Here is a 24,694-nt window from a genome sequence, read left to right as displayed (position 1 = left end):
AAATACTGTGTAAATAGCTTTTTGGGTTTTTTTTTTGGGGTATTAGGAAATAAATGCGAGAAAAAGTCTACCTATTAAGTACAGATGGAATTGTTTTTCAAGCGTTTTCCACCTCAGGTTGGTTGAATCCAACAGATACAGAACCCAAGGATTTGGAGGGCCAGCTTCTTATCATTAATAATTGGAGAAAAGTTAAATAACATGAAGGAAAAAGTATTCTTTCTTGAAAGGAACATTTAGGGGGCTGGGGATTTAGCTCAGCGGCATAAGCACCTGCCTTGCAAGCAGGCGGTCGTGAGTTCGATCCCTGGTACCGATAAAAATGAAAAAGACAAAAAAAAAAAAAAAAAAAAAGAAAGGAACATTTAGAATAAAGTGCTATGGTAGGAAAGGGTTGTAAAAAGAATTACGACATGTACATGTACCAACTCTGCATGATGAATGTAATCATTATGTGCTACAAACATGTACTAATAAAAATAAAAAACGTGCTTTGGTAGTTCAGAGTAGGGATAAGTTTCTTCCAATAGTGGTTAAGGAAGGGTTGAAGAGAGGTCAAATATAATTACTTGTTCCTTGACTTTCCTTTATACTATGAGTTGGGGCCTCTTGTCTTGCATCCTCCTGAATTCCTAGTGCTTTCTCAGCGTATGACACATTGTAGGCATTTACATTTGTAGAATGAATTATATTTGTAGAATGGATGAATGATTCTTCATCATTTGGCTCAAGTATTATCTATCACACCAAGTGAACTTCACAGTTCTTAGAGAGGGTTGGGTTCTCCCTCTATGTTTAGACAGCCTGACAGGATGGTTAGGAGTTTGGATGGAGTTTAGCATGATGAGGGTCTGAATCTTGGGTATATGATAAATTGTTTAACCTTGGCTATGCTATTTGACCTTCCAACTCTTTAAAAAAAAAAGGACTTAAAGGGTCATGTACTATAATGAAAATTTATTGATTTAAATGAATAACATAAAGAAGCATTCAAATAATGGTTGTTACTTAAAATTGTTAACGTCAAGATTCTTCATTAAATAGCATATTGTTGGCTGGTGTTACGTAAGTCACCGTGTTTGGTATGTAAAATATGCTCAATGAGTCTGTTGCTTGTGTAGCAGTGTGGAAGTAGGGAGGAGGACATTTTTGGAAAAGATAGAGCTCTGCACAGTGCATATTTAGAGAAGGTAAAAGTCAGTTTGATTGGAGTAGAAGGGTTGTGTAAGAGAACTAGCAAAGTTCCTTCAGCAGAGAAGCATGAGTAAATTTTTGCCTAGGACACTATAAGGAAAAGTTTTATTACATGGAACTAAAAGTTGTGTTAATAGTCCCAAACCAAGAGGTGGAGAAGAAACATTTTTGAGCACCTATTATAATAGACACCGATAGCATCTTTATTATATTTCTTTCTTTTTTTTTTTTTTTTGGTCTTTTTCCTTTTTTTTATCAGTCCCGGGAATCGAACTCACGACTGCCTGCTTCCAAGGCAGGCGCTTATGCTGCTGAGCTAAATCCCCAGCCCTTTATTATATTTCTTAATTCTCATAGCCCTTGGTATTATTTTGCAAAATCAAGAAACTAAAGATAGGTTGGGTAATTTTTTTATAATTAATTTTTTTTTTTTTTTTGGTCTTTTTCCTTTTTATCGGTACCAGGGATCGAACTCATGACTGCCTGCTTATAAGACAGGCGCTTATGCCGCCAAGCTAAATCCCCAGCCCCTATAATTAGTTTATAAAAGGACCTTGCACAGGTGGCAGTGTTTGCCATGCTATTCTGTACATGAAGTTAGAATCAACATTCATTCATTCATGCAGTAAACATTTATTTAGCATTGTGTTGGGGGGAAGATGTGCAAGTAAAACATACTCTCCTCTGGAAAACAATTTGAAGTATAGTAGGAGTGATCGGTACTGAAATCATTACAATCCTGGTGTAATACGTACTATGATCAAGATATGCCCTTGTGGAGGGCCCAGGGGGAGCTTACTTGGGCTTGGGAGTCAAGCTTCTGAAAAGAGATTAAGTCCTGAGAGCTGAGAAGGAGAAGCCAAGGAAGAGAGATGAGGGAGGGTTAATAGAACTATGAAAGACAAGACAATAGAAAGCTCAAGGAGTTTTGACTAGTGGAGGTAAAGATTACAAAAGGATTGATGACCAGATCATTCAGGACCTTTCAGCCATGCTAAGGAACTTGGACTTTACACTTTTGTTAGTAGAGAACTACTGGAAAGTTTTAGCAAGGGAAATGACTCAGTCATATTCATTTTAGGGGTTAGAGATGTAGCTAATTGATAGAGTGCTTACCTAACTTGTAAGGCTCTGAGTTCAATCCCCAATACTGAAGAAAAAAAATTTTTAGGGCATATAATCTGGTTGCTGGTGGAGTGGATACATTGGAAGGCTTTAAGAGTAAAAGTGTAGCCTCGTGTGGTGCATACATGGAATTGTAGCACTCTGGGAGGCTGACACAGAAGGATCACAAGTTTGAGGCCAGTGTGAGCAATTTAATGACTTAGTGAGACCCTGCCTCAGTAAAAAAAAAAAAAAGGAGGGGGAGGGCAAGGATTTAGCTCAGTGGCATAAGTGCCTGCCTGGCAAACGCTAGGTCGTGAGTTTGGTTCCTGGTACCAAAAAGAAAAAAACAAAAAACGAAGAAATGAGAATATACCTCAGTGCAAAGGACTTAGCTCTGATCTTCACTACCAAAAGATAAAATAAAATAAAATAAAATAAAAGCAGTGGGAGCAGCTCAGTTTCCGTACCTCATATAGAATGAAGGTTTCCATGAGGAAATCCATAGATTTAAATTTTATGGTGTCAGAAATATATTTTGCAGTAGCATAGGAAACATCTCCACCTTGTAATTCCTCTACTCTCTGACAGGAGTGGGCATGTGAACAGTTCTAGATTCAAGCTACTGGTAGAGACTTGTTGGGGCAGAGATTTTTCACTTAAGACATAGGAGGTTCTAGGAAAAGATCCATGGAGGGAGAAGAGCACGAGCAGAGATTTTAGGATAAGGATAGTAGTTGTTGAGTCTTGTAAGAAAGAGCAAAGAAATGGTTGCTCCAGTGTATTACAGGATGAAGAACTCCGAGGATCTTCACTTTCCTCAGTTATGAGTGAAGACACCTCTGTCTTCTTTTGGGTCTGCATAATTTTCCTACTCACCATTTCTCTTATTCTGTTGGCATCAATAATGGTCTACCTATTTCTAGTCCCTTGCCTCTTTTACCTCTTTCTTCCAGCTTTATGTTTTTTTTTTTTTTTTTGTCTTTTTCGTTTTTTATCGGTACCAGGGATCAAACTCACGACTGCCTGCTTGCAAGGCAGGCGCTTATGCCGCTGAGCTAAATCCCCAGCCCCCCGCTTTATGTTTTTAAATTTTTTATTTGTTTGTTTTTGGTACTGGGAGTGGAACTCACAACCTAACACTTGCCAGGCAGGTGCTATGCCACTGAGCTATATTCCCAGCCCACTTTCAACTTTAATGAACCACTACAAAACTGAAGGCATAATTAACCATGTCTCCCAATGCTTTGTTTGTAACATCGATGCACCATCCCTAGAACTGACATTTTGCTGCTAATGTTAGAGACTTAGGATAAAATGATTTCCTTTCAGTTGTTTTATTTTTCTACTAAAATCCTCCTGGGAAAGAAAAACACTTCTAGAGGCCACAGATAGCTCAGCAGTCACAGTGCCTGCCTGGCAAGTGCAAGATCGTGAGTTTGATCCTTGGTACCAAAGACAAAAAACCTACTTCTGCATAATAATTGCAAAGCTACTAAAGTTTGGGTTTCGAGTGCATTTAAAAAAAAAACGACACTTAGAAACTTTAGGCATTTTGTCATGGAAGAGAGATGGCCAAATGAAATCGCTCCTTTAGCTGCCAGCCCTCTTGTTAGCCTGCCATCTCACCAAAGATCCCACAACGCTATGAATTCTACAGCAGACTTTCAGAGGGTTTGCCAGGCACCATCTGGCTGAGGGAGAGAGGAGAAGGAAATTCTAAGCTACAGCAGTGAGGAAGAAGGGAGAGGCACTGGAGCACTGGGCTTACTGTACCCACTTTTATTCAAGTTAGGTGTGTGGCACAGGGGCTGACACATGTGGGATTTCCTTTCTAGTTGTGCCAGCTGTGGTAGAGCTTCACCAAAAAAAGTTTTCCAAGGGTGATGCTGAGTTACATCACTGACTGGATTGTCATTTTCTTTTTTCTCTTCTTTTTCTTCCCTCCTTCCCCCTTCCTCTTCTTCCTTTCTCCTCCCTTTTCTCCTTTCCTCCTCCTCCTCCTCTTTCTTCAACTGAACTTGCCTACACCTAGTAAAATTGCCAGTGGCAAACTATTCATAATAGGAAATTGAAATATAGAAGATGGAAATCTGTGAAAAATTAAGGTTTTGAGTAGTGGAGAATTAAGGTGTTTCTCATACTGGTCTAATAGTTGGGGTAAAATAATTGTATATGCTTAGAAATTTCTATACAGTTGTGGAGTTTCTGTCTTAAAAGTCTGATTTTTAGCACATTGTAGAAGACCAGTTATAGCGTTCCCTTAGGTTGGATTAAGTTGTATGAATTTGATGCAGTTGTTAATAGCAAAGGGGTTTTGGTTTCTCTTTGTAGATATGTATGTGTTTTTCTTCAATATTGTTCACCTAAAACATATAGCTTAGAATTCTGAACTGGAATCTTAGAGGAGAGAGCTTGCACATAGCGAACTGACCACAGGTTGGTGTTTGAGTTTAGAGCTGGAAGCCTTGAAGCAGCGTTTCTGGAAGCATGCGAAGCCAGCAGCCAGACCCAGAGCTGGCCAGACAGTGAATGTGAACGTCATAGTGAAAGACTTGGGCACTGATGGAAAGGAAGAACTAAAGGCAGATGTGGTACCCGTGACTTTGGCAGCTGAGAATCTGGAAGAAGTGAGCCATACAAAGCCAGGTATTTATCTTTATAGCCATAGTGAGAAGTTATAGAATCCTTTTCCTTGGTAACTTTGGAGATTAGATAGCAGTATCTCAGCCATGAATCACATACATGTGAATACAGCATGCCTACAGATATATGGCTTTATTTTTTTAAAGCAAGATTTGTGTTACAAAAAGCAGTAAGATCTTGGTGTGGTGGCACATGCCTATAAACCTAGCACTTCAGGGGGCTGCTTCAAGAGGAGCATAAATTTGGGTTCCACCTGTGCAATTTAATGACACCTATCTCCAGATAAAAAATGAAAAGGGAGCTGGGCATGGTGGCATGTACTCGTAATTTTAGTACTCAGGAGGCTGAGGCAGGAGAATTGCTGTGAGTTCATGGTTAGCCTGGGCTACATAGTTCAAGGCCAGCCTGAATTGCAAAGTAAGACCTTGTCTCAAAAACAAAAACAAAAAATCCTAAGAATTTAAAAATAAAAATAATTAAATACTTTTTTTTTTTTTTGGTCTTTTTGAGACAGGATTTCCATGCAGTTCAGGCTGGCCTTGAGCTCACTTTGTAGCCTAGATGGTCTCGAACTTGCAACGATCCTCCTGCCTCAGCCTCCCGAATGCTGGGATTACAGGTGTAAGCCACCATGCCTGGGTCAATACATTTTTAAAAAATGGCCAGGGATGTAATTTTGGGCAGAGGCTTTGGTTTGAATACCAGTATTACCCACCTTCAAAAAAGGCAATAAATGTTTACACTAGAAAAACTGCATAGAAAGAATAAACAAAAAATTCTATCAAGCTGCTTCACATACTTTATCTCATTTAATCCTTACCACTCCATGGAATGTCAGTATCCTTATTTTATAAAAAGGAAACTGATAATTCAGAGTGCTTACGCTACTTGTTCAGGTTTATGTAGTTACTAAGTGGTAGGTCCAGCAACTTACTCTAGAACATCAACTTTAAAGCTCAGGTTCACATATGCTTTCTGTCTTGTTTGCCATTCTGCCCACTCTCTCTCTCTTGTCTGTCTTTTTCTTTCAGTAGGATCTCTCTAAGCAGGCTGGCCTTCAACTTGCATTCCTGCCTCAGCCTCCCAAGCAGTTAGGTTACAAGCACTGTGTACAACCTTTTACCCATACACAATTGTTTTATGGTCTTTGAGTGGAGAAGTTCTCTTTTACACTTTAATTCATAGTAATCCCTATATGTTAAAATAACAAAAGCTTAGAGTATTAAGGTGTTTGAGTTTTCTTTTAGGATGTGAATATCATACTTCTGCAGTTACCTAAAATACCTACTTAATTACTGTATTATGTAGTCAGTCATAATGTCTAAAACGTTTCAGCATATTTCTTTTAGGTGAAAAACTGCAGGTATTAAAAGCTAAACTGCAAGAAGCAATGAAACTCCGCAGGTTTGAGGAACGCCAAAAGCGTCAAGCATTATTTAAATTAGATAATGAAGATGGATTTGAAGAAGAGGAAGAGGAAGAAGAAATGACAGATGAGTCTGAGGAAGACGGAGAAGAGGAGATGGAGAATGAAGAGGAGGAAGATGAGGTGGAGAAAGAAGAGGAAGAACTAGAGGAAGAAGACGAAGGCAATCAGGTTTCTGGCAATTTGTATAATTTTTTTTAGAAAGTCATGAATAAGAGGAAGAAAATCAGATTTAAACAAAAGCATAGTAACCCTGTTCACTTATAAGAGATTTAAGGGGCATAGATGAAAGTTGTTTCTGCATGTGTGCCTAAGTCGTGGTGGATTTAGTTCTGTGTGCATCATTAAACCCTTGCAATTCACAGACTGATTCCTTCTACCTGTTTATGTATTTTAATATAACACTAATATCAAAATTGACTTTGTATTACTAGGGAACTTTATCTTTTTTATTTAGTTTTTTTAATTCTTATTGAAAAAATAAGCCTAACCTTGGCTAGGTTGAAGTCTACAACAAATTCTCAGATAAACAGAAGCCTTCTAAAATTACTGTCATTCTGTGTTAAGGAAGATATTTGTAGGTACTTTGCTTCATAGTATTGTTGTGTGCTCAGGAAAGACATGATTATATGACTGTTCAATATGGGAAAAAAAACCTTTCTTATATTTGGGGTCTTGAAAGAATTAGTTAATTTTTTTTTCTTGGTCTTTGAGACAGAGTCTCACTATGCAGCTCATGCACCACCATGCCCAACTAAGAGTTGGTTAATATTTAGTGCTGGGTAAATGAAAAAGAAAGCATTGGGTGAGCTGGGCAGCATATTATAGTCTGATTGGTTTGAGATCAGTAGTCATCCTGCAATCATTAAGTCTCCTATCCCCTCAGTAAACTGATATTCCCAGTCTGATTTTATAATCTTGTAGCAATATTGAGAGGAAAAAAGATACAATAGTTCTAAAAGAACTCTAAACATGTCAGAGGAAATTATGATGATGTTCATGGTCATGTTGAACTAACTGTATCTTTTTAGATTTAAGATAAGACTTTGGAATATGGTGGTGCATGCCTATTATCCTAGTACTTGGTAGGCTGAGGCAGAAGAACTGCTGTGAGTTTGAGGCCAGCCTGTGTGACAAAATGAGTTCAGGGCCAACCTGAACTGTAAAGTGATACCCAGTCTCAAAAAGACTTAAAAGAAAGAAAAAGAAAAAAAAAAAACTGGGGATTTAGCTCAGTGGCAGCCTGCATGGTAAATGCAAGGTCATGAATTTGATCTCTGGTACCAACACAAAACAAAACAAAAAAACCCCACTATATTTAAAATACAACCAAGCAGCCATATTTTAGGCTAACAGTATAATTGCTTTAAATTTTTTGACTTGTATTATTTGTTTTTGGATGGCATGATTGGTAAAGACTGCGGAATTCCTTCTTGGTAATGAAGATATCGAAAGCAAAGATGAGAAAGAAATGGATAAAGAAAATACTGACAGCAGTAGTGAAATTGGGAAGTCAGTGGACCTCCTGTCTGTACCCAAGCCTCTCTCATCAGATTCTACCTTACTTCTATTTAAGGACAACTCTTCCAAGATGGGGTAATTTTCTAAAGAAATAACTTCTAAGAGGATTTATCTGGGGTAAAAAGTAGGGAGAAATACTGAAACATTTTACTTTCTTGTTTTATAGTTACTTTGTTAGTGAAGAAAAATCAGAAACAGATGAAAACTGTAGCAAACGGCCTAGCAAACTGGGTGAGTAGTGATTCTTATATAGATGTAACTATTCTTTGGTCTACCAGCTTTGATACTTAAGGCCTACAGTTCCATAAAGATTCCATTTTTTGAATCTAATGACTTTCTCATGTTATATGTAACAATGAGAGAGGTCATGAATTGAAGTATTTCTTGGTCTGTTTTTTGAAAATTCATATCCAGGGTCTGGGGATTTAGCTCAGCGGCATAAGCACCTGCTTTGCAGGCAGACGGTCATGAAGTTCGATCCCCGGTACCGATAAAAAAGAAAAAAGAAAAAGAAAATTCATATCCATTTTGTTTATAGTGGACTATGAACATAGAATAGGAATATGTGTTAATTAAGTGAAACAGGAAACACTTCTATTTTTAGATGGAAGGACGGTTTGTAACTGGTAAGATAATAAAGACTGACCATAAGCATTAAGATGAGAAAAGAGAATTTAACTCTTTTAAGCTGACACTTAACACAGTAATATAATGCCATGGTGGTCCTGTAATTTATCCTTAACTTAATCATTTGGAATCTATAAATTGAACTGTTTGCCTGTGAATTTTCCCTGAGTTTCATCCTTAGTAGTTTTTTTTTTTCTTAACAAATCTACCTAATTAAGCACTTAAAAGGTGGTTCTCTTTCTTTAGATGAAGAAGATTCCTGTTCATTGCTAACAAAAGAGAGCAGCCACAATAGCAGCTTTGAGCTGATTGGCTCCACAATTCCATCCTATCAGCCTTGCAACAGACACACAGGCCGGGGGACCAGTTTTTTCCCAACCGCAGGAGGATTCAGATCTCCTTCTCCTGGGCCATTTCGAGCTAGTTTGATCAGCTCAGCTTCTAAGGTAAGGTGGTAATAGTTTTTCTAATCTTTTCCACATTGCTAAATAAAGTCTGTCCCAGCCAACCAACTCCCACCATCTTGGTACTCAGCTTATGTGTTCTGCTTTAAAAATCCACCCCCTGAGCCAGTTGTGGTATATACCTATAATCCTAGCAGTTGGGAGGCTGAGGCAGAAGGATTGTAGCAAGTCCACGGGTAGCCTGCACTACATAACAAGACCCTATCTCAATAAAACAAAGCAGAACAAAATAGGAAAATATACCCCTTTGGGTGTTACAAGCAAGCTTTCCCTAACATTAGTACTTTTTCAGAATTATTTTTCTGCAAGCCTCTCTTAGCTATGCATTGTCCTCAACTGCAATTCTGAGTAGATAAAATATTGCAGATAGCAACTTCTGTTGTTGTCATGACACAATGAATTTGTAAAATGTTTTGCTATTGTTTGTTTTTGTTTCGGTGCCAGAGTTCAGGGAAACTGTCTGAGCCTTCACTTCCTATAGAGGATTCCCAGGATCTGTATAACGCCTCCCCGGAGCCCAAGACACTTTTCCTAGGAGCAGGAGACGACTTCCAGTTCTGCTTAGAAGATGACACTCAAAGCCAACTGTTGGATGCAGATGGGTAGGTAGTTTTGTGTTTCTGTGGGTGGGATGGTGCTGAGTACTGCTTAATTTTGTTTAAAAATAAAGTGAGCTTCTGTCACTCCATCTGTGCTTTTTCTTCTGAGAAAGAGAAGGTTGTACAGACCATTATTAGTATTATATTCTATGAATTTGAACAAAGTCTGTCCAGAAAATAAAATGTAAATAGCTCTTGCTGACTGCCATTCTGATCTTTTGATCTCTTACTTGTAATATATAGATCTTGTAAGGTCATGAAATTTCCCTATGTGGTTTCTACTTTGCTAGGATTGCTGGGTAGGATGGACAATTCACAGATCAGTGGCACATGAAAGTACATAGCACCCAGTTCTACTGTAGTATCCTCTGAAACCAAATATTTTTTTATATGTTACCTTTGAATGGCGTTTTATTCTTTAACAGAACTTCTGCTTTTTTTTGGATTAGTAGGAAGCTAAAGTTTGAATATAGGTTTTCTGGTTTAAGATTCAGCTTCTAACTTTAGCATTAGAAATGAACTCAGAGTGTTTCATTCACTATTTTACATCTTTTTCCACAAATTCCTTTCCCTGGCCAATGTGTTGCAGGTTCTTAAATGTTAGAAACCACAGAAATCAGCACCAAGCTTTGAAACCTCAGCTGCCTCTGGCTAGTATGGATGAGAATGCCATGGATGCCAACATGGATGAACTATTGGATTTGTGTACTGGAAAGTTTACATCTCAGGCTGAAAAATGTCCACCCAGGCAGAGTGACAAGAATGAGAACATGGAAGAACTTTTGAATCTTTGCTCAGGAAAATTTCCTTCTCAGGGTAAATGTCCTACAGAGAACACCAGGCTTACCAAGGACAAATCTTTTCAAGTCAGTGTCCCTGTCAGGAAGCCCCTTTACCTCCAAACAGAAACAAGAATGTGATAGTCTTACATTCTGTTTTTGTTTTATTTTTGTGGTACTGGGGATTGAACCCAGGGCCTTGGCACTGAGGTACATTCACATTCCTTTTTTTTTAAGTTTTAAGAGAGAGTCTTGCTAAGATGCTAAATGCCTACGCTTGGCTCCAATTTGCAGTCATCTTGCTTCACCCTCCCCGAGTGCTAGCGCTATAGGTATACACTGTCACGCCCAGCTCTAGACTCCTACATGTTGATTGATTCACTGTATAACTCATAACATTTGGAATTTTACTTTCTTTTTATTTTTTTTTAGAGCATTACTTTCTTAGCATCACATTTTATGATAAAATGTGAATTTAAGACTTCTTCATTTTGGGGCGTATATCATTTACAATTAATCTATATATAAAATTTGGAGCCGTGTCTAGTATAGAGTAAATTTCTGATACTATTAATTTATTTTTCCACCTGTGCCCCGTCCCCCAACACATATACAGCATTGCTAGAAAGCAATCTCTGTGAGAGAGTTGGGGTCTTTATTGTGTTTCCTTTGTCTCCCTGATGGTCAAGGTTAGTAACCCTGAATAAGAATTTGTTGAATGAAAGAACGGTGATGTTTTTGGTAGGCTTACCTTAGAAAACATGAGTGAACTGGCTTGTCTTTAGATGGCTGGGAAGAGAGGATAACTTTGTCGTTCCTTGGTGAAAAGACTTTTCCTTGTAGATGCCTCCCCTCTGGATCCCTTGGAGTTGAGCAAGCAGGAGAAGGAGAACAGCACGGGTGACCCGATGGAAGAAGCATTAGCTCTCTGCTCAGGCTCTTTCCCAACAGACGGGTAAGTCTCAGATGGGTAGGAACTTAAGAAGACCTGGTCTTCTGATAAAATCCTAGGATTAGGTTTTCCGTGTTTTTTTTTTTTTTTTTTTTTTTTTTTTTGTCTTTTTCCTTTTTATCGGTACCAGGGATCGAACTCACGACTGCCTGCTTGCAAGGCAGGCACTTATGCCGCTGAGCTAAATCCCCAGCCCTGGTTTTCCGTGTTTAGTAATAACTGATCTTACAGGTTTAATATCTTGTCAGAGAGCCGTACAGTGGATTTAAATGTAATGAAATTATAACACTTTGGTGAAAAAGTCAAGAATAAGTATATGAAAGATCTTTAAATCACTAATCATTGGTTAGTCACTAATCGATAAAATAGGAATCAAATACTGCTCACCCTGATTAGGATAACTGTTGTAAAAAAATAATAATAATTATGGTCAGAGAGGATGTGGAGAAATTGGAACCCTTGCATACTGTTGGTGAGAAAGTAGAATGGTGCAAGTGCTGTGGAAAACAGTATGATGATTCCTCAGAAATTAAAAATGGAATTACCATCTGATCCAGCAGTCCTGTTTCTTAGTATAGACTCAGCACATGGGAAGAAAGCAAGGACTCACGTAGGTTATTTGTATACTTTTTTTTTTTTTTTTTTGGCTATTTGTATACTTATATTCATATTCACAGCAGTATTATTCACAATATCCAGAGGGTAGAAGCAGTTCAAGGGCCTGCTGAAACATTAATTAATCTTTTTAAAAGTATGTATATATACATATAATGGCATAGCCAGCCCTACAAAGGAAGAAAATTCTAACACATGCCTCAGTGTGGGTGAACCTCGAGGATTTTATGCTGAGAGCAATAAGCTAATCACAAAAAGACAAATACTACTATGACTGTACTTATGCAAGGTACTTAGAATAGTCACATTCATTGAGAAAGAATGGTAGTTGCCAGGGAGGAATGGAAAATTGGGTATAAGAGTTTGAATTTTACACAATGAAAAGAGTTTTGTTTATTTCTTCTACAACAGTGTGAATGTACTTAACACCACTGAACTGTTTACTTAAAAATGGCTAAGATAAATTTAATGTGATATGTATTTTAACATGATTAAAACCTTTTCTCCTTTTATAGTAGGCATTGAACTGGCTCTTTACACTGAACTCTGTCGTCAGTCCCCCAACCATGCTTTTTTTTTTTTTTTTTTGTCTTTTTCTTTTTTATCGGTACTGGGGATCAAACTCAGGACTGCCTGCTTGCAAGGCAGGCGCTTATGCCGCTGAGCTAAATCCCCAGCCCCCCTATTTTTTGAACAAGTTATTGGTGTTAATACTTTAAATCCTCAGTTTAGGTGGGTGTTTATAGTTTGTTTTCAACAACTTATTTATTGATTCAGTGATTTGCATCATAGGGAGCAAGAAGGTGAAGACGGGGAGTTTGGAGACTTTCGGCTCGTGCCTCATAACAGTGAGTTTGACAGTGATGAGGTGAGTATAAAAGAAATGTAAGTCCAGGGGCTGGGGATTTAGCTCAGCAACATAAGCGCCTGCTTTGCAAGTAGGCAGTCGTGAGTTCGATCCCTGGTACTGATAAAAAGGAAAAAGACAAAAAAAAAAAAAAGAAATATAAGTCCATGTACTGCTGCCTATGGACTTCTCTTCTTGTCTGAGTTCTTAAGATTTCTAAGATTGGTGTCTTATCTAGAACAATAGCTTGTGCCAGGCATTGTGCTGCACACCTGTAGCCCCAGCAATCAGGAAGCCCAGGCAGGAGGATTGTCTCAAGTTCAAGGGCAGCCTGGGCTACATAGTAAGTTCAAGGCCAGTCTGAACTACATAGTGAGACCTTGCTTCAAAAACTTTTTAAAAAAACGCTATAAAGAGATGTGTGGGCAGAGGCACTCTTAGGGGTGTGTATGTGTCCTGTGGATCATCAACCACAAGGCCTTACGCATATGAAGCAAACACTGTACCACTGGACTATATGCATACATAGGGTTTTTTTTGTACCAGGGATTAAATGTATGACCTTGCACTTGGCAGGCAGGTGCTTACGCCACTGAGCTAAATCCTTGGCCCTTGTTTTATTTGTTTAAACAGGAAAAAGAACAGATAAGGTATGGTGGGAGTATTAGGCTATTAGGAGTTCTATTTTGAGGACATATTTTAATCTCCTTAACTTTTTTTTTTTGTCTTTTTTTTTTTTTATCAGTAATCTCCTTAACTTTGATACTGTGATTTTGGCAGGATGAAGACAGTGACTCTGGTAGTGAAAATATGACATTGGATGACCAGGAAGATGATGATGAAGAAGAGCTCCTAAAGCAATCTGAAAGGCTAAAAAGGCAAATGTAAGTGTTTTCTCCATTTCTTCGACTGCTAGAAATTTCGCTTGATTATCTGAATTTTCTGGCTTTATGGTTAACATAGGTAAAACAAAATCCTTGTTGTGCATGGGATCTCTTCAAGATTCAAATATGGTGGCTGGTATTCCTTAGGTCATATCTATGCTAAGCATCTCTACATCTCTGCTTCCTTCTAGAAATAGTGACTTTGTCTGTGGTCTTCACAGGTCCTGGGTATTCTCTTTACTTTGAGGTATAGTCTGGCTGTTTGATGTACTGGTTGTTCTGATCAAGAAAATAAGACATTTATTTCAGAGTATTAAAAAGAATACAAAGCCGGGCGTGGTGGCACATGCCTGTAATTCCAGCAATCAGGAGGATGAAGCAGGAGGATTGTTGCATGTTTGAGACCAGCAGTCTCATGTCCATTGTCCACAGTATATGACATATCTATGCATGTATTTTTTTAAACACGAAGTACATTTATTAGAAAAGAAGAAAGTTATGAAATATCCTTGTATCTTTCCTTAAGAAATTAAAAATAAAAGAGAATAAAACCAAAAACAAGTAGAAGAAACTAAGAAAGATCAGAAAACACAATTCCTTATCAAAGTGCCAATGTCATTTTTCATAAAAATTAACATTTTGATTCTTACATTTCTGTAGAAATAGAAAAGACTCAGAATAGTCTAAACAACTTCGATAAAGGAACAAAATTAGAGCTCCAACCCTCTCCGATCCCATGATTTACCACAAACTTACACCAATCATGACAAAACGGCATTGATATCAAACTAGATAAGCCACCAAGGTATCAACATGAAGTCCCAAAATAGATAACCACATAAAAGACCCTTGATTTCTAGCAAAGCTGCAAAAGCAATTAGTGGAGAAAGGATTGTACCCTCAGTAAATATACTGGAATAACTGGATGTCCAAATGCAAAAACTCAAACCTTAAAGCACATCAAAAATTTCTTAAGACATCCAAAGGTCAACTCAAAATGGCTGACAGTGGGTTAGTTAAAGTAAAGGCAGGTATAGCTGGGCTTGGTGGCATACTCCTGTAATCCCAGTGCTTGGGAGGCAGAGGCAGGAGGATCCTTGCAAGTTTGAGACCAGCCTGGGCTACAGAGCGAGCCCAACCCCATTAGAAGGTGGGAGCCAGTGATCTGGATATCCCTTGAGAGACTGACCATAGGCAATGTAGCAAAGGTGGGGGGGGGGCGTTCCTTATACCATCTCTTGGAAGGCAAATACTTTTATCTCTGTTTTGCTTTGTTCTAATTAATGGTGTTATTTTAGCCTGTTTTTTTTTTTTTTTTTTTTTTTTTTTGTCTTTTTCATTTTTATTGGTACCGGGGATCGAACTCACGACCGCCTGCTAGCAAGGCAGGTACTTATGCCGCTGAGCTAAATCCCCAGCCCCGCCTGTTTTGTTTTGTTGAACTTTAATATACATGAAAATATGGACAGCTATTTTGAAGAGAATGAGAGACTCTACAACAGCCATTAGTGACTTCCCTAATGCCTGCTTTAGAAAACCTAAAATGCCTTCCTCATTGTGTTCGGATCAGTTTTATACTATGTTGTTTTGTATGAATTCTGTGTATGCGAAGACATGGACAACTATTTGGAAGAAAACAAGAGACAACATGATAGATAGTGAAGATCTCAGGTCGTCTAGCTTTTAAATTTGTATCTCTTACATTGCTTTTTTATCTCCTATTTAGTTCTGCTTTGTTGTGATTAATTTTACCCTCTTTAAAATAAAAATAAACAAAGTGAGCCCAAGGCCAATGTGAGCTGAATAATGAGACCCTGTCTCAAAAAGACAAAAAAAAAAAAAAGCAGGTGTGACCTGAGTCGTTGCTTTTGCTGAAGTCATTCTCTCTGGGATAAAAAGACTGGGACCAGGTGTAGAAGGGAACCTACAGAGGTATTCAGTGGAGGGAGGCATTGAGTTTGTTTCTAAACAGGCCATGTGGATGACCAAAGAGGCCATTATACTTCCTTTTTTAAAAAAAACTAACAACTATTTTTTAAATATATGTATACATATACATGTTTTTTTCTTTTAGCTTGTCACACTAATGAAACAATACAATGTTTACACATGCGTCTTATTTATTTCACTAAGTATGTCCTTTTTTTTTTTTTTGGTACCAGGGGTTGAACTCACAGCCTCACGCTTGCCAAGCAGGCACTTATGCCACTGAGCTAAATCCCAGCCCTACTAAGTACTTTATTAAGGTGCACCAATTTACCTATAAAAAGGTCCAGTTTAGGGGGCTGGGGAATTCGCTTAGCAGCGTAAGTGCCTGCCTAGCAAATGCAAGGTCCCAAGTTTGATCCTCAGTTACCAAAAAAATGAAAAAAAAAAAGTCATCCAGGTCAAAAATGTCCAGTTTATCATTCTTTATGGTTGAGTAGTATGCCGTTGTAGAGAAATACCACATCTTTTTTTTACCCATTCCTCGGTCAATAGGCATTTAGATTGTTTCCAACATCTGGCTATTATAAACTGTGCTGCTATATGCATGTATTTTTACATAATTGAGATTTATATTATTTTTATGTGTATAAATTTGCATCTTGCTTTTTTTCTCCACTTAGCATATCTATAAATATTTTCTATGATGTTAAAAAAGTTTCACAAATGTAATTTTAATAGGTATTCAATATTGTATGTGAATGGCTTTTGAAATTGACATATAGGGCATCATATTGATCCCTATTAGATTCATCTTGTTGCTTAGAGCCCAGCACTTGATTCTATTAAGATCCATTTGGGGAAAAAAAAAAAAAAAGAAAAAAAAAGATCCATTTGGGGTTCTAATTTGTCGCTTGTCAAATTAACTATCTCATACAGCTTTAGGATATCCCCCAGGTTTTTTTTTTTAGTACTGGGAATTGAACTTAGGGTGTTGTGTTTGCCAGGCAGGCTCCATGTCGCTCCATAGATTTTTCTAAGGCAATGGTTGTTTTTTTTTTTTTTTTTTTTTTTTGTCTTTTTTCTTTTTATCGATACCAGGGATTGAACTCATGACTGCCTGCTTGCGAGGCAGGTGCTTATGCCGCTGAGCTGAATCCCCAGCCCCTAAGGCAATGGTTCTTAACATCATTTAACCACAGATCTCTTTGTTCAAATGAAAGTTATAAAGAATGACAGCTAAAAGTTGAATTGCTCAAAAAGCTGGTGCTTAGTTTGAGCCTTCCAGCAGGTGGTCCCCTAATACGAGAGAAAGATTAAGAGTTTTCTGGCTTTAGCGTTATCCAACCTAGATTTAATCCAGACTTTGCTACACCATAGTTGTGTGTTACTTTGAATAATTGATTACTTTCATTGTGCCTTCTTAGTTAATTTCTATATGAACGTCTCTAGTTCCATGCAGAATTAGTGTTGCAGAATTAGTGTTATTTCTAGTATCATTGCTTCTAGTCTGATGTCCTTGCTATTTTTTTTTTCCTTGAATTGGTGAGAATTGTTCTTCAGCTCCCAAGTGCTGAGATTGAAGGTGTGAGCCATCATGCCCAGCTTTGTCCTGGTTATTTCTTTATCTATTTTATTTTATTTCTGTTTGTTTTTTGGTATCAGGGATCGAACTCACAACTTTGCACTTGCCAGGCAGGCGCTTGTGCCACTGAGCTAAACCTCTTGCTTTATCAATTTTATTTATTTATTTTTTTGTCTTTTTCCTCGAGCTGACGACTGCCTGCTTGCAAGGCAGGCACTTATGCTGCTGAGCTAAATCCCCAGCCTCTTATCAATTTTAAAATGAAGGAAATAGCAGTACCCGCTCTTATAGATAATGTGGTAATACCTGTAAAGCAGAGTTATTGGCTTATGATATATAATAAGTAATTGATTTTTAAATATTACTTTAAAATTAGATACTATCAAAATGTGTTATAAATTTAATGATATGGTCACAGTGACTCTACATGCTGTTCTCATTGTGTCTACATTCTGTGTGTGTAGTCATTGTTCCATGTTCTAATCATCAAAATTGCTTTCCAGGAGATTGAAGAAGTATCTGGAGGATGAAGCAGAGGTATCAGGAAGTGACGTGGGGAGCGAAGATGAGTATGATGGGGAAGAGATCAATGAATACGAAGAGGATGTAATTGATGAAGTTCTTCCTTCTGATGAGGAACTGCAGAGTCAAATCAAGAAAATACATATGTTAGTGTCCCATTAAGTCCATCTGAAGGTACACTGTAAGGCACGGCCTATCACCAGTCAGAATGGCGCGGTATTGACTGCCTCATTTCTCCTCTTGTGTAGGAAGACCATGTTGGATGATGATAAGCGACAGCTACGCTTATACCAAGAGAGATATCTTGCTGATGGGGATCTGCACAGCGATGGACCTGGGCGAATGAGGAAATTCCGATGGAAAAACATAGGTATCTTGGTTGTTGCCCTTAAAAGTAATATTCTGATAATATATTTGTCCACTTTAAGATGACAGATGGCAATCAAAACTATAATAGGCTAGGTGAAGGACCTCGCTGTAATCATTGTATGCTGTTAGTGCATGGGAAAGTTTTATGTCAGTGTGTACTGGAGATTTTTTTTTTGGTACCAGGAATCAAACTCATGACCTCACACTTGCCAGGCAGGTGCTGTGCTGCTGGGCTATATCCCTGGCTGTGTCACTGTATATTAAATAAGGATTTATTTTGTGTCTGTCCAGTCACCCTCTCCTATGGGGACTGCAGGATACTGAAAGCCTTAACTCTGCTTTAGATGATGCTTCCCAGATGGACTTATTCCACCATGACTCTGATGATGATCAGATTGAAGAACAGTTGGATGAGACAGAAGCCAGATGGAGGAAGGAGCGGATTGAACGGGAACAGTGGCTTCGGGATCAGGTAGAAAGTGTGCAAGAACCCTGGGTGTGGTGGTGCACTCCTGTAATTCCAGAATTTGGGAAGCTGAGGCAGGAGGATCATTACAAATTTGAGGCCAGCCTGGCCTACATAGTAAGAACCTGTCTTCCCCCTCCACCAAAAACTCTCAAAAGAATTGCTTATTCGGACCCCAAATTATGAGGATGAGAGAACCTGATCATTGAGTTTGTTGTGAAACTTTCAAAATTTTAAGCAACATATTGCTAACCTTCTTTTTTTTTGGATTGAACTCAAGACCTTGTGCTTGCCAAGCAGGTGCTTATGCCACTGAGCTAAATCCTTAGTCCCACCTTCTTTCTTGAGTTTGTTTTTTTGTGTTGGAAGTTTATCTTGGGCAATTCTTTTCATACTTCCCCTTTTAATTTTTTAATTTTGAGACGGTCTCACTAACTGTACCTCCCGAGTCACTGGAATTACAGATGTGTACCACTGCACCAGGCTTCAAGGTTTCTTTTGGTGGCGGCGGCGGGGGCGGGGGGGGGTGCATTGCAAAAATGAAAACAATATCCCAGTAACCTAACTTCACAACCCAAACTGTACCAACTATTTAGGGGAGCCATAGGCTTTTCTGTTCATGCTGTATGGATTTATTTTCAGGCACAGCAGGGGAAGAGTACAGCTGAAGAAGAAGAAATTGGGGAAGACAGTCAGTTTATGATGCTAGCCAAGAAAGTTACAGCTAAAGCACTGCAAAAGAATGGTGAGCTCTTGTTTCTCCACAGAATGTAACCCCTTGGATTAGTGTAGGGGCTTTGGAGATGATTTCAGCCTTCAGGGGCTTAGTTATAGTTTCTGTAGCTGATTTTGTCTTATGTTTGGAGGCTTTCTGGATTCCTCATTAAATTGCCTAAGATGATATACGTAATTGTATTTGAAACCAGGTATACTTACCTCCAGAAATAAAACTCTTAAACAGTTCCGTATACTTTTATCAAGCCAGGTGTAGTGGTACATACCTGTAATCTCAGCACTTGGGAGGCTGAGGCAGGAGGATTGTTCAGAGTTCAAGACCAGCCTGGGCTACAAAGTGAGCTCAAGGCCAGCCTGAACTGCATAGTGAGACCCTGTCTCAAAAAGACAAAAAAAAAAAAATCTCTTACCAAATTTATTTTTTTCTTAAATCATTTGTGTTAGTGATTAATTGGTAAGTTCACTTTAGTTTTCTTTTTAGAGACACTATAGTTTGAGAGACACTTTTAAACATTACATAGAGTCCCTATGGCTTATTGAGCTAGTTTCAAAGCTCCTTAGTGTTTTCAGATGTAAAAGTAATTCTACCAAACTGATGTCTTGGGGCTGGGGATTTAGCTCAGTGGCATAAGCACCTGCCTTGCAAGCAGGCAGTTGTGAGTTCGATCCCTGGTACCGATAAAAAGGAAAAAAAAAAGAAAAAAAACTGCTGTCTTTTCTTTTCAGCCAGTCGCCCTGTGGTTATCCAAGAATCAAAATCTGTACTCAGTAATCCTTTTGAAACTATCAGATCTGGAACTCCTTACCAGGTTGGTTGGGACCTTGGCAGTCTGACATTGTGGTCTGTGGGGTTATTTATTTTTTTGTTTTTGTGGTACTTGGGATTAAATCCAGGGCTTTTCCCTGAACTGTTTCCTTTTTTTTTTTTTTTTTACTTTTTATTTTGAGACCAGATCTCATTGCCCAGGGTGGACTCGAGCTCATACTCAGCTGTGCCACCCCATTCCTGGGTATGGTCTGCAGGATATAAAGTAGGGAATGGACTCTGTCATTTTGGAAGGGAGGTAACCACAGGAAATTGGACTATCAGTCAAGAAAACCTGCTGTTTCTTTTCTACTTGGTGAATAAGAACGTCTCTTCATGCCTGCTGGGGATTTAGCTCAGTAAGCACCTGCATGGCATGCACATGTCGTGAGTTTGATCCCCAGTACCAAAAAAAAAAAGAGACTGTCTCTGCGGTACCTGGAGGAGGAAAGGAGACTGATTTTTCATTTTTTTAGGTTTCATAACACATGATTCTTTTTCCTTTTTAGCTGAAGACAGGCTCACTGCTAAACCAGTCCAAAGCTATGCTTCAGAAACTGGCTGCCCTCTCAGACCTCAACCCTAGTGCTCCCCGAAATTCAAGAAACTTTGTGTTTCATACACTTTCTCCTGTCAAGGCTGAGGGAGCAAAGGAGTCATCTAAGCCTCAGGTATGGACATTGAGAACTGATTTAATACTGCCCAAAGCAGATTTCTTTTTCTTTTCTTTTTTTTTTTTTAAGTGAAGGGTCTTGCTATGTAGTTCAGGCTGGCCTTGAACTCACAGTGATCCTCCTCCATGCCCACCCCAAAGCAGAATTTTATTTATTTTAATTAAAAAACAAAAGTTTTGGTGTGATAGCTTTATACTTCAGTATTAGAATCCTCCCCACTAATATACAGGGAACTAACTCTCTGCGGCAGATAATATGCTTTTAAAGTTGCCTGGAAAGTTTATATTTCTATTTTGTTACAATTATCTTCCTGTTGTTAATTGTCCATGATTTAAATGGGTTATTTAGGAGCTAATTAAAGGTAAGTACTGTGTGAGGGCCTTTGTGATGGCTCTGACTCTCTTTCTGCTCTCCAGGTGAGGAGAAAGGGACCATCATTAAAGACATGCCCTTCCCCTAAGCGCCTCAAGACAGGTGATAGCAGTCCAGGATTGAAGCGAAGCATCTTCAGATACTTGGAAAGCTAACACCATCAAGGATGCCAGCGTCTATCCAGAGACTGCTTAGTAACTCAGTACTGGAAACTGACAGTGGAGGTTGGAACTGATGCTCATGCAAATGATCTCTTCTTCTTAATCAGTGGTGCGTTAAGATTGTAAACAGGATTCTAGTTTTTCTACTGCTCGACTGTGACTATCTTCCTTTCAGAGTATTTCCTGAGTTGGTCACTAATCATAATTCTGCAGCTTCCAACATCAATATGGAACACGTAAGTGAATCCTCATGTATTCCATTAAGCATTTGACATTTTATCCTAGCAGCTGTCCTGGGTTTATACCTCTGTGGTAGAGGTGGTTGGGAGGAAACAGGAAGGAAGAAAGTGTGGTATTACAGAAATTGGTAAAAGTCAGTATCAGAATGATGCCTTCATACTTATGAGATCTCTACCATAGCAACCATAATTCAACAAAGAAGATTTCTTAGATGATGGACCTAGGGACCAACAGATGGACTGACGTGGTAGTCTTATCCTTTCCGTTTTTCTTTTTTTTATTATTATTATTTTTATTTATTTATTTTTTTTTTATCGGTACCGGGGATCGAACTCATGACTGCCTGCTTGCAAGGCAGGCACTTATGCTGCTGAGCTAAATCCCCAGCCCCATCCGTTTTCATTTTTCTATAGGCTTCTCAAGGCAGCCTCAAAGTTCTGATTAGCTTTTGCTGCCTTTGTCAAAGAAGGACTTTCACCTTACTTTTCTGAAGTATGAGGTGAAGATAAATGTCTGGCTGCATTAGATAATCTATGGAGCAGAAAGACCTCTCCTAGGACTGACTTCTCAATTCACTGATGATCAAAGACTTCCTTTCTTGAAACATAACCATTACTTACTGCATCTCCTGGGTTTAATATACTGCCCTGACCAGAGGACATTTTAATACATCATTACTAATTAGAGAATTACCATCAATCACCATTTTTGCTGTAATTCCACAAGGCCCTCAGAATGTTAGACAGACTCCCTAGCCCTCAGAACTGAGCACCCTTGGTGTGTTGGGAAAGATTCTGTGTGAATATACTTTGAGCATCAGAGCTCGATAGACCTGGGAAGTTGAATGGGATCGTATCTGTTTTTTATTACGAGACAGGAATATCAATTTTAAGTGATCAAATGAGGGTGCAGGTTTTCCGCAGTTTTTTTTTCCTAACACTCAAGATGTGGACTTTGAAAATTCACATTTGTAAATTTGTAATCTTGTAATGGGGGATATGTGTGTAAAAATGTTTTAATATGTATGTCATTTTCCAATAAATCTCAATGACTTAAAGGCAGAATTTGCTGTCCAGTTTCAATACTTATTGTTAGGTCAGTGTCTGTTGGATGTTAAACGTTTCAGTTTCAAGGCGTTCATCCTCCCAGGAAAGCTGCCTATGTCTGGATAAGAGGGTGCTGCAGTTGTCCCCTTTCTGGCTTCTCAGTCTCTATGAACTAATCAAACTGCTAATAGTCTGGATTCAATGCATGGGAGGAGAGTTTAATGAAAGCTTCTTGTTTCAGTTCTTTGCTTAGCATTTTCTCTTTAGCTAACTTCGCATGTGTTTATAGCAGTAGGCCTAAGGTGAAGGTTATTTTGCCTTTTTCTTTGAGCTCTCTAAATAGTGCCCAAGGCTAGGCAGGCCTTGCTGGGCTGAAGAGAGCTGGGAAAGAGACTAGAAATTTCTCCTGTTTTATTTGTCTAAATACCCTTTTTGAGGGGAGAGATGAAGTAAAGGACTAGAATTGATCCACTGAGAAATCTAGAAATCTTCTGTTTGAGGCTTCAGGGAGAATTTCTTTGGAGAAAGAAAAGTAGTCTTAAAGTCACTTACCCTCGTGCCAGGAGAGCTGACGTAAGGCAGACTAAGCCTTCACCTTGGTAACAGGGTTGGAATGGACGGTTTCAACATGTTCCACATGCACTTTGCCTGAAGCACTGACCGATCCACACTATGTCTTAATGAAATTGAAGCCCTGGGGTCTGCCACTGTCTCCTAGTAGGACTCGGCTCTACCAGCTTGGAAATTACATATTTGGAGGCATAAGAGTTGGGGAGATGAAAATGCTCAGTGTCAGTTTTGTCTCCATGTTCCACTTGTGGGTAGGGACAAGTGGTACTGACTCCATTAAAATAAGCCTGTTGACTTATTTCATTCATTTAATCTGCAAGCCATACTAGGGTTTCTTCTATAAAACCTCAGCCTAAATTCACCCAAGCTGTGAACTGGATCTCTACAAACTTCTCCCCGTGTTGAGAATTAATCTTCCTTCCTTTCTTTCTGTCTGTCTTTTTGAGACAGGGTCTCACTATATAGTTCAGGCTGGCCTTGACCTCATTTTGTAGCCCAGGCTGTCCTCGAACTTGCAGTGATTCTTCTTCCTCTGGCATCCTGAGTGCTGAGAATTTCTAAGTAAGGCTGTAAAACTTTGTAATACGTGTTTTCGGTTTTTATCTCCTCGTCACATGTCTGGTAACTCTTGGGGCTTCTTTTTTTTTTTTTAAATCTTTTTGAGACCTAGTCTCACTATGCAGTTCAGGCTGGCCTTGAGCTCACTTTGTAGCCCAGGCTGGTCTCGAACTCGCAACAATCCTCCTGCCTCAGCCTCCCGAGTGCTGGGATTACAGGCATGGGCCACCACGCCCGGCTTGGGGCTTCTTTATCATAATAAAATTTGGTGGTATTCTTGAGCCAGTATTTGTCTTCTACCTATGTATCTTACAGTGGCCCGATACAGGCTGGAATGTAATAGTGCCTAGAAAGATTGAGCAAATAATAACACTTTTTAGAGTCTGTATCTGTAAAATTAGGATACTAATTTATGTCTATCTCAGAGTTTCTGTGAACATTAAGTTGGAAAATATGTATGTGTTTGCTACTCTGCAAACATTAGAAATTACCAGCATCACAAGTGCATTGTATTTTGTGGACCAAAAGGCTCATTGTCACTCAAACAGCAAATTTAACCTGCATGGTGGGATATGCCCATAATCCCAGCACTCTCTAGAGTAGTGGTGAGGAATCTTTTAGAGACCAAGTGCCTAAACTGCAACCTAAAACCCATTTATTTATTGTAAAGTGCCAACACTGCAATGAGACCTGAAAACTGAGGTTTTAGTTTAGGAAAAAATAACTTAGATGCTTGGCTGCTGGGGCATCTTGGCTTGTATGCCAACAGAGAGAGGTCTGTGTGGCCATTATGGTGGTAAGGCTCTAGGTGTACTAGTACTGCTCTAGAGGCTGAGACGGAAGGGTGCCGCTTGGGCCTCAAGCTCAGTGAGCCTCCTACACTAGCCTTTCTCATGCTGTGGTTTTAGGTATGTGGCATCATGCCCAGTATGAACTTAACATCTTTAAAAATGTGATTTTTTTTTTCCCCTAAAGACCTCATGTTTCTATTTCCCCAATTCAGTAAA

General features: G+C 38.9%; 1 protein-coding gene across 1 annotated transcript in view; it reads left to right on the top strand.

Annotated features, from left to right (window-relative positions):
• The window catches only part of Clspn (claspin), a 34,144-nt gene extending 11,567 nt beyond the window's left edge, over positions 1-22,577 (top strand). The window contains exons 9-25 of the mRNA XM_003471398.5: positions 4,756-4,947; positions 6,294-6,541; positions 7,788-7,966; positions 8,058-8,122; positions 8,765-8,964; positions 9,427-9,584; positions 10,171-10,397; positions 11,204-11,315; positions 12,720-12,795; positions 13,555-13,658; positions 17,673-17,837; positions 17,940-18,061; positions 18,405-18,532; positions 19,169-19,271; positions 19,988-20,070; positions 20,576-20,737; positions 21,157-22,577. Coding sequence (XP_003471446.3) covers positions 4,756-4,947; positions 6,294-6,541; positions 7,788-7,966; positions 8,058-8,122; positions 8,765-8,964; positions 9,427-9,584; positions 10,171-10,397; positions 11,204-11,315; positions 12,720-12,795; positions 13,555-13,658; positions 17,673-17,837; positions 17,940-18,061; positions 18,405-18,532; positions 19,169-19,271; positions 19,988-20,070; positions 20,576-20,737; positions 21,157-21,267 — 2,435 coding nt within the window. The 3' untranslated portion in view covers positions 21,268-22,577. The remainder of the gene's footprint in view (positions 1-4,755; positions 4,948-6,293; positions 6,542-7,787; positions 7,967-8,057; positions 8,123-8,764; positions 8,965-9,426; positions 9,585-10,170; positions 10,398-11,203; positions 11,316-12,719; positions 12,796-13,554; positions 13,659-17,672; positions 17,838-17,939; positions 18,062-18,404; positions 18,533-19,168; positions 19,272-19,987; positions 20,071-20,575; positions 20,738-21,156) is intronic.
• Positions 22,578-24,694: the final 2,117 nt, after the last annotated feature.

The sequence above is a fragment of the Cavia porcellus genome, unplaced genomic scaffold (genome assembly GCF_034190915.1).
Source record: "Cavia porcellus strain 051 isolate PalLab524CR breed Dunkin Hartley unplaced genomic scaffold, mCavPor4.1 scaffold_25, whole genome shotgun sequence".
Taxonomy (NCBI): domain Eukaryota; kingdom Metazoa; phylum Chordata; class Mammalia; order Rodentia; family Caviidae; genus Cavia; species Cavia porcellus.
The sequence above is the reverse complement of the archived record's forward strand: the minus strand, read 5'-3'. Positions and strand labels throughout refer to the sequence as shown.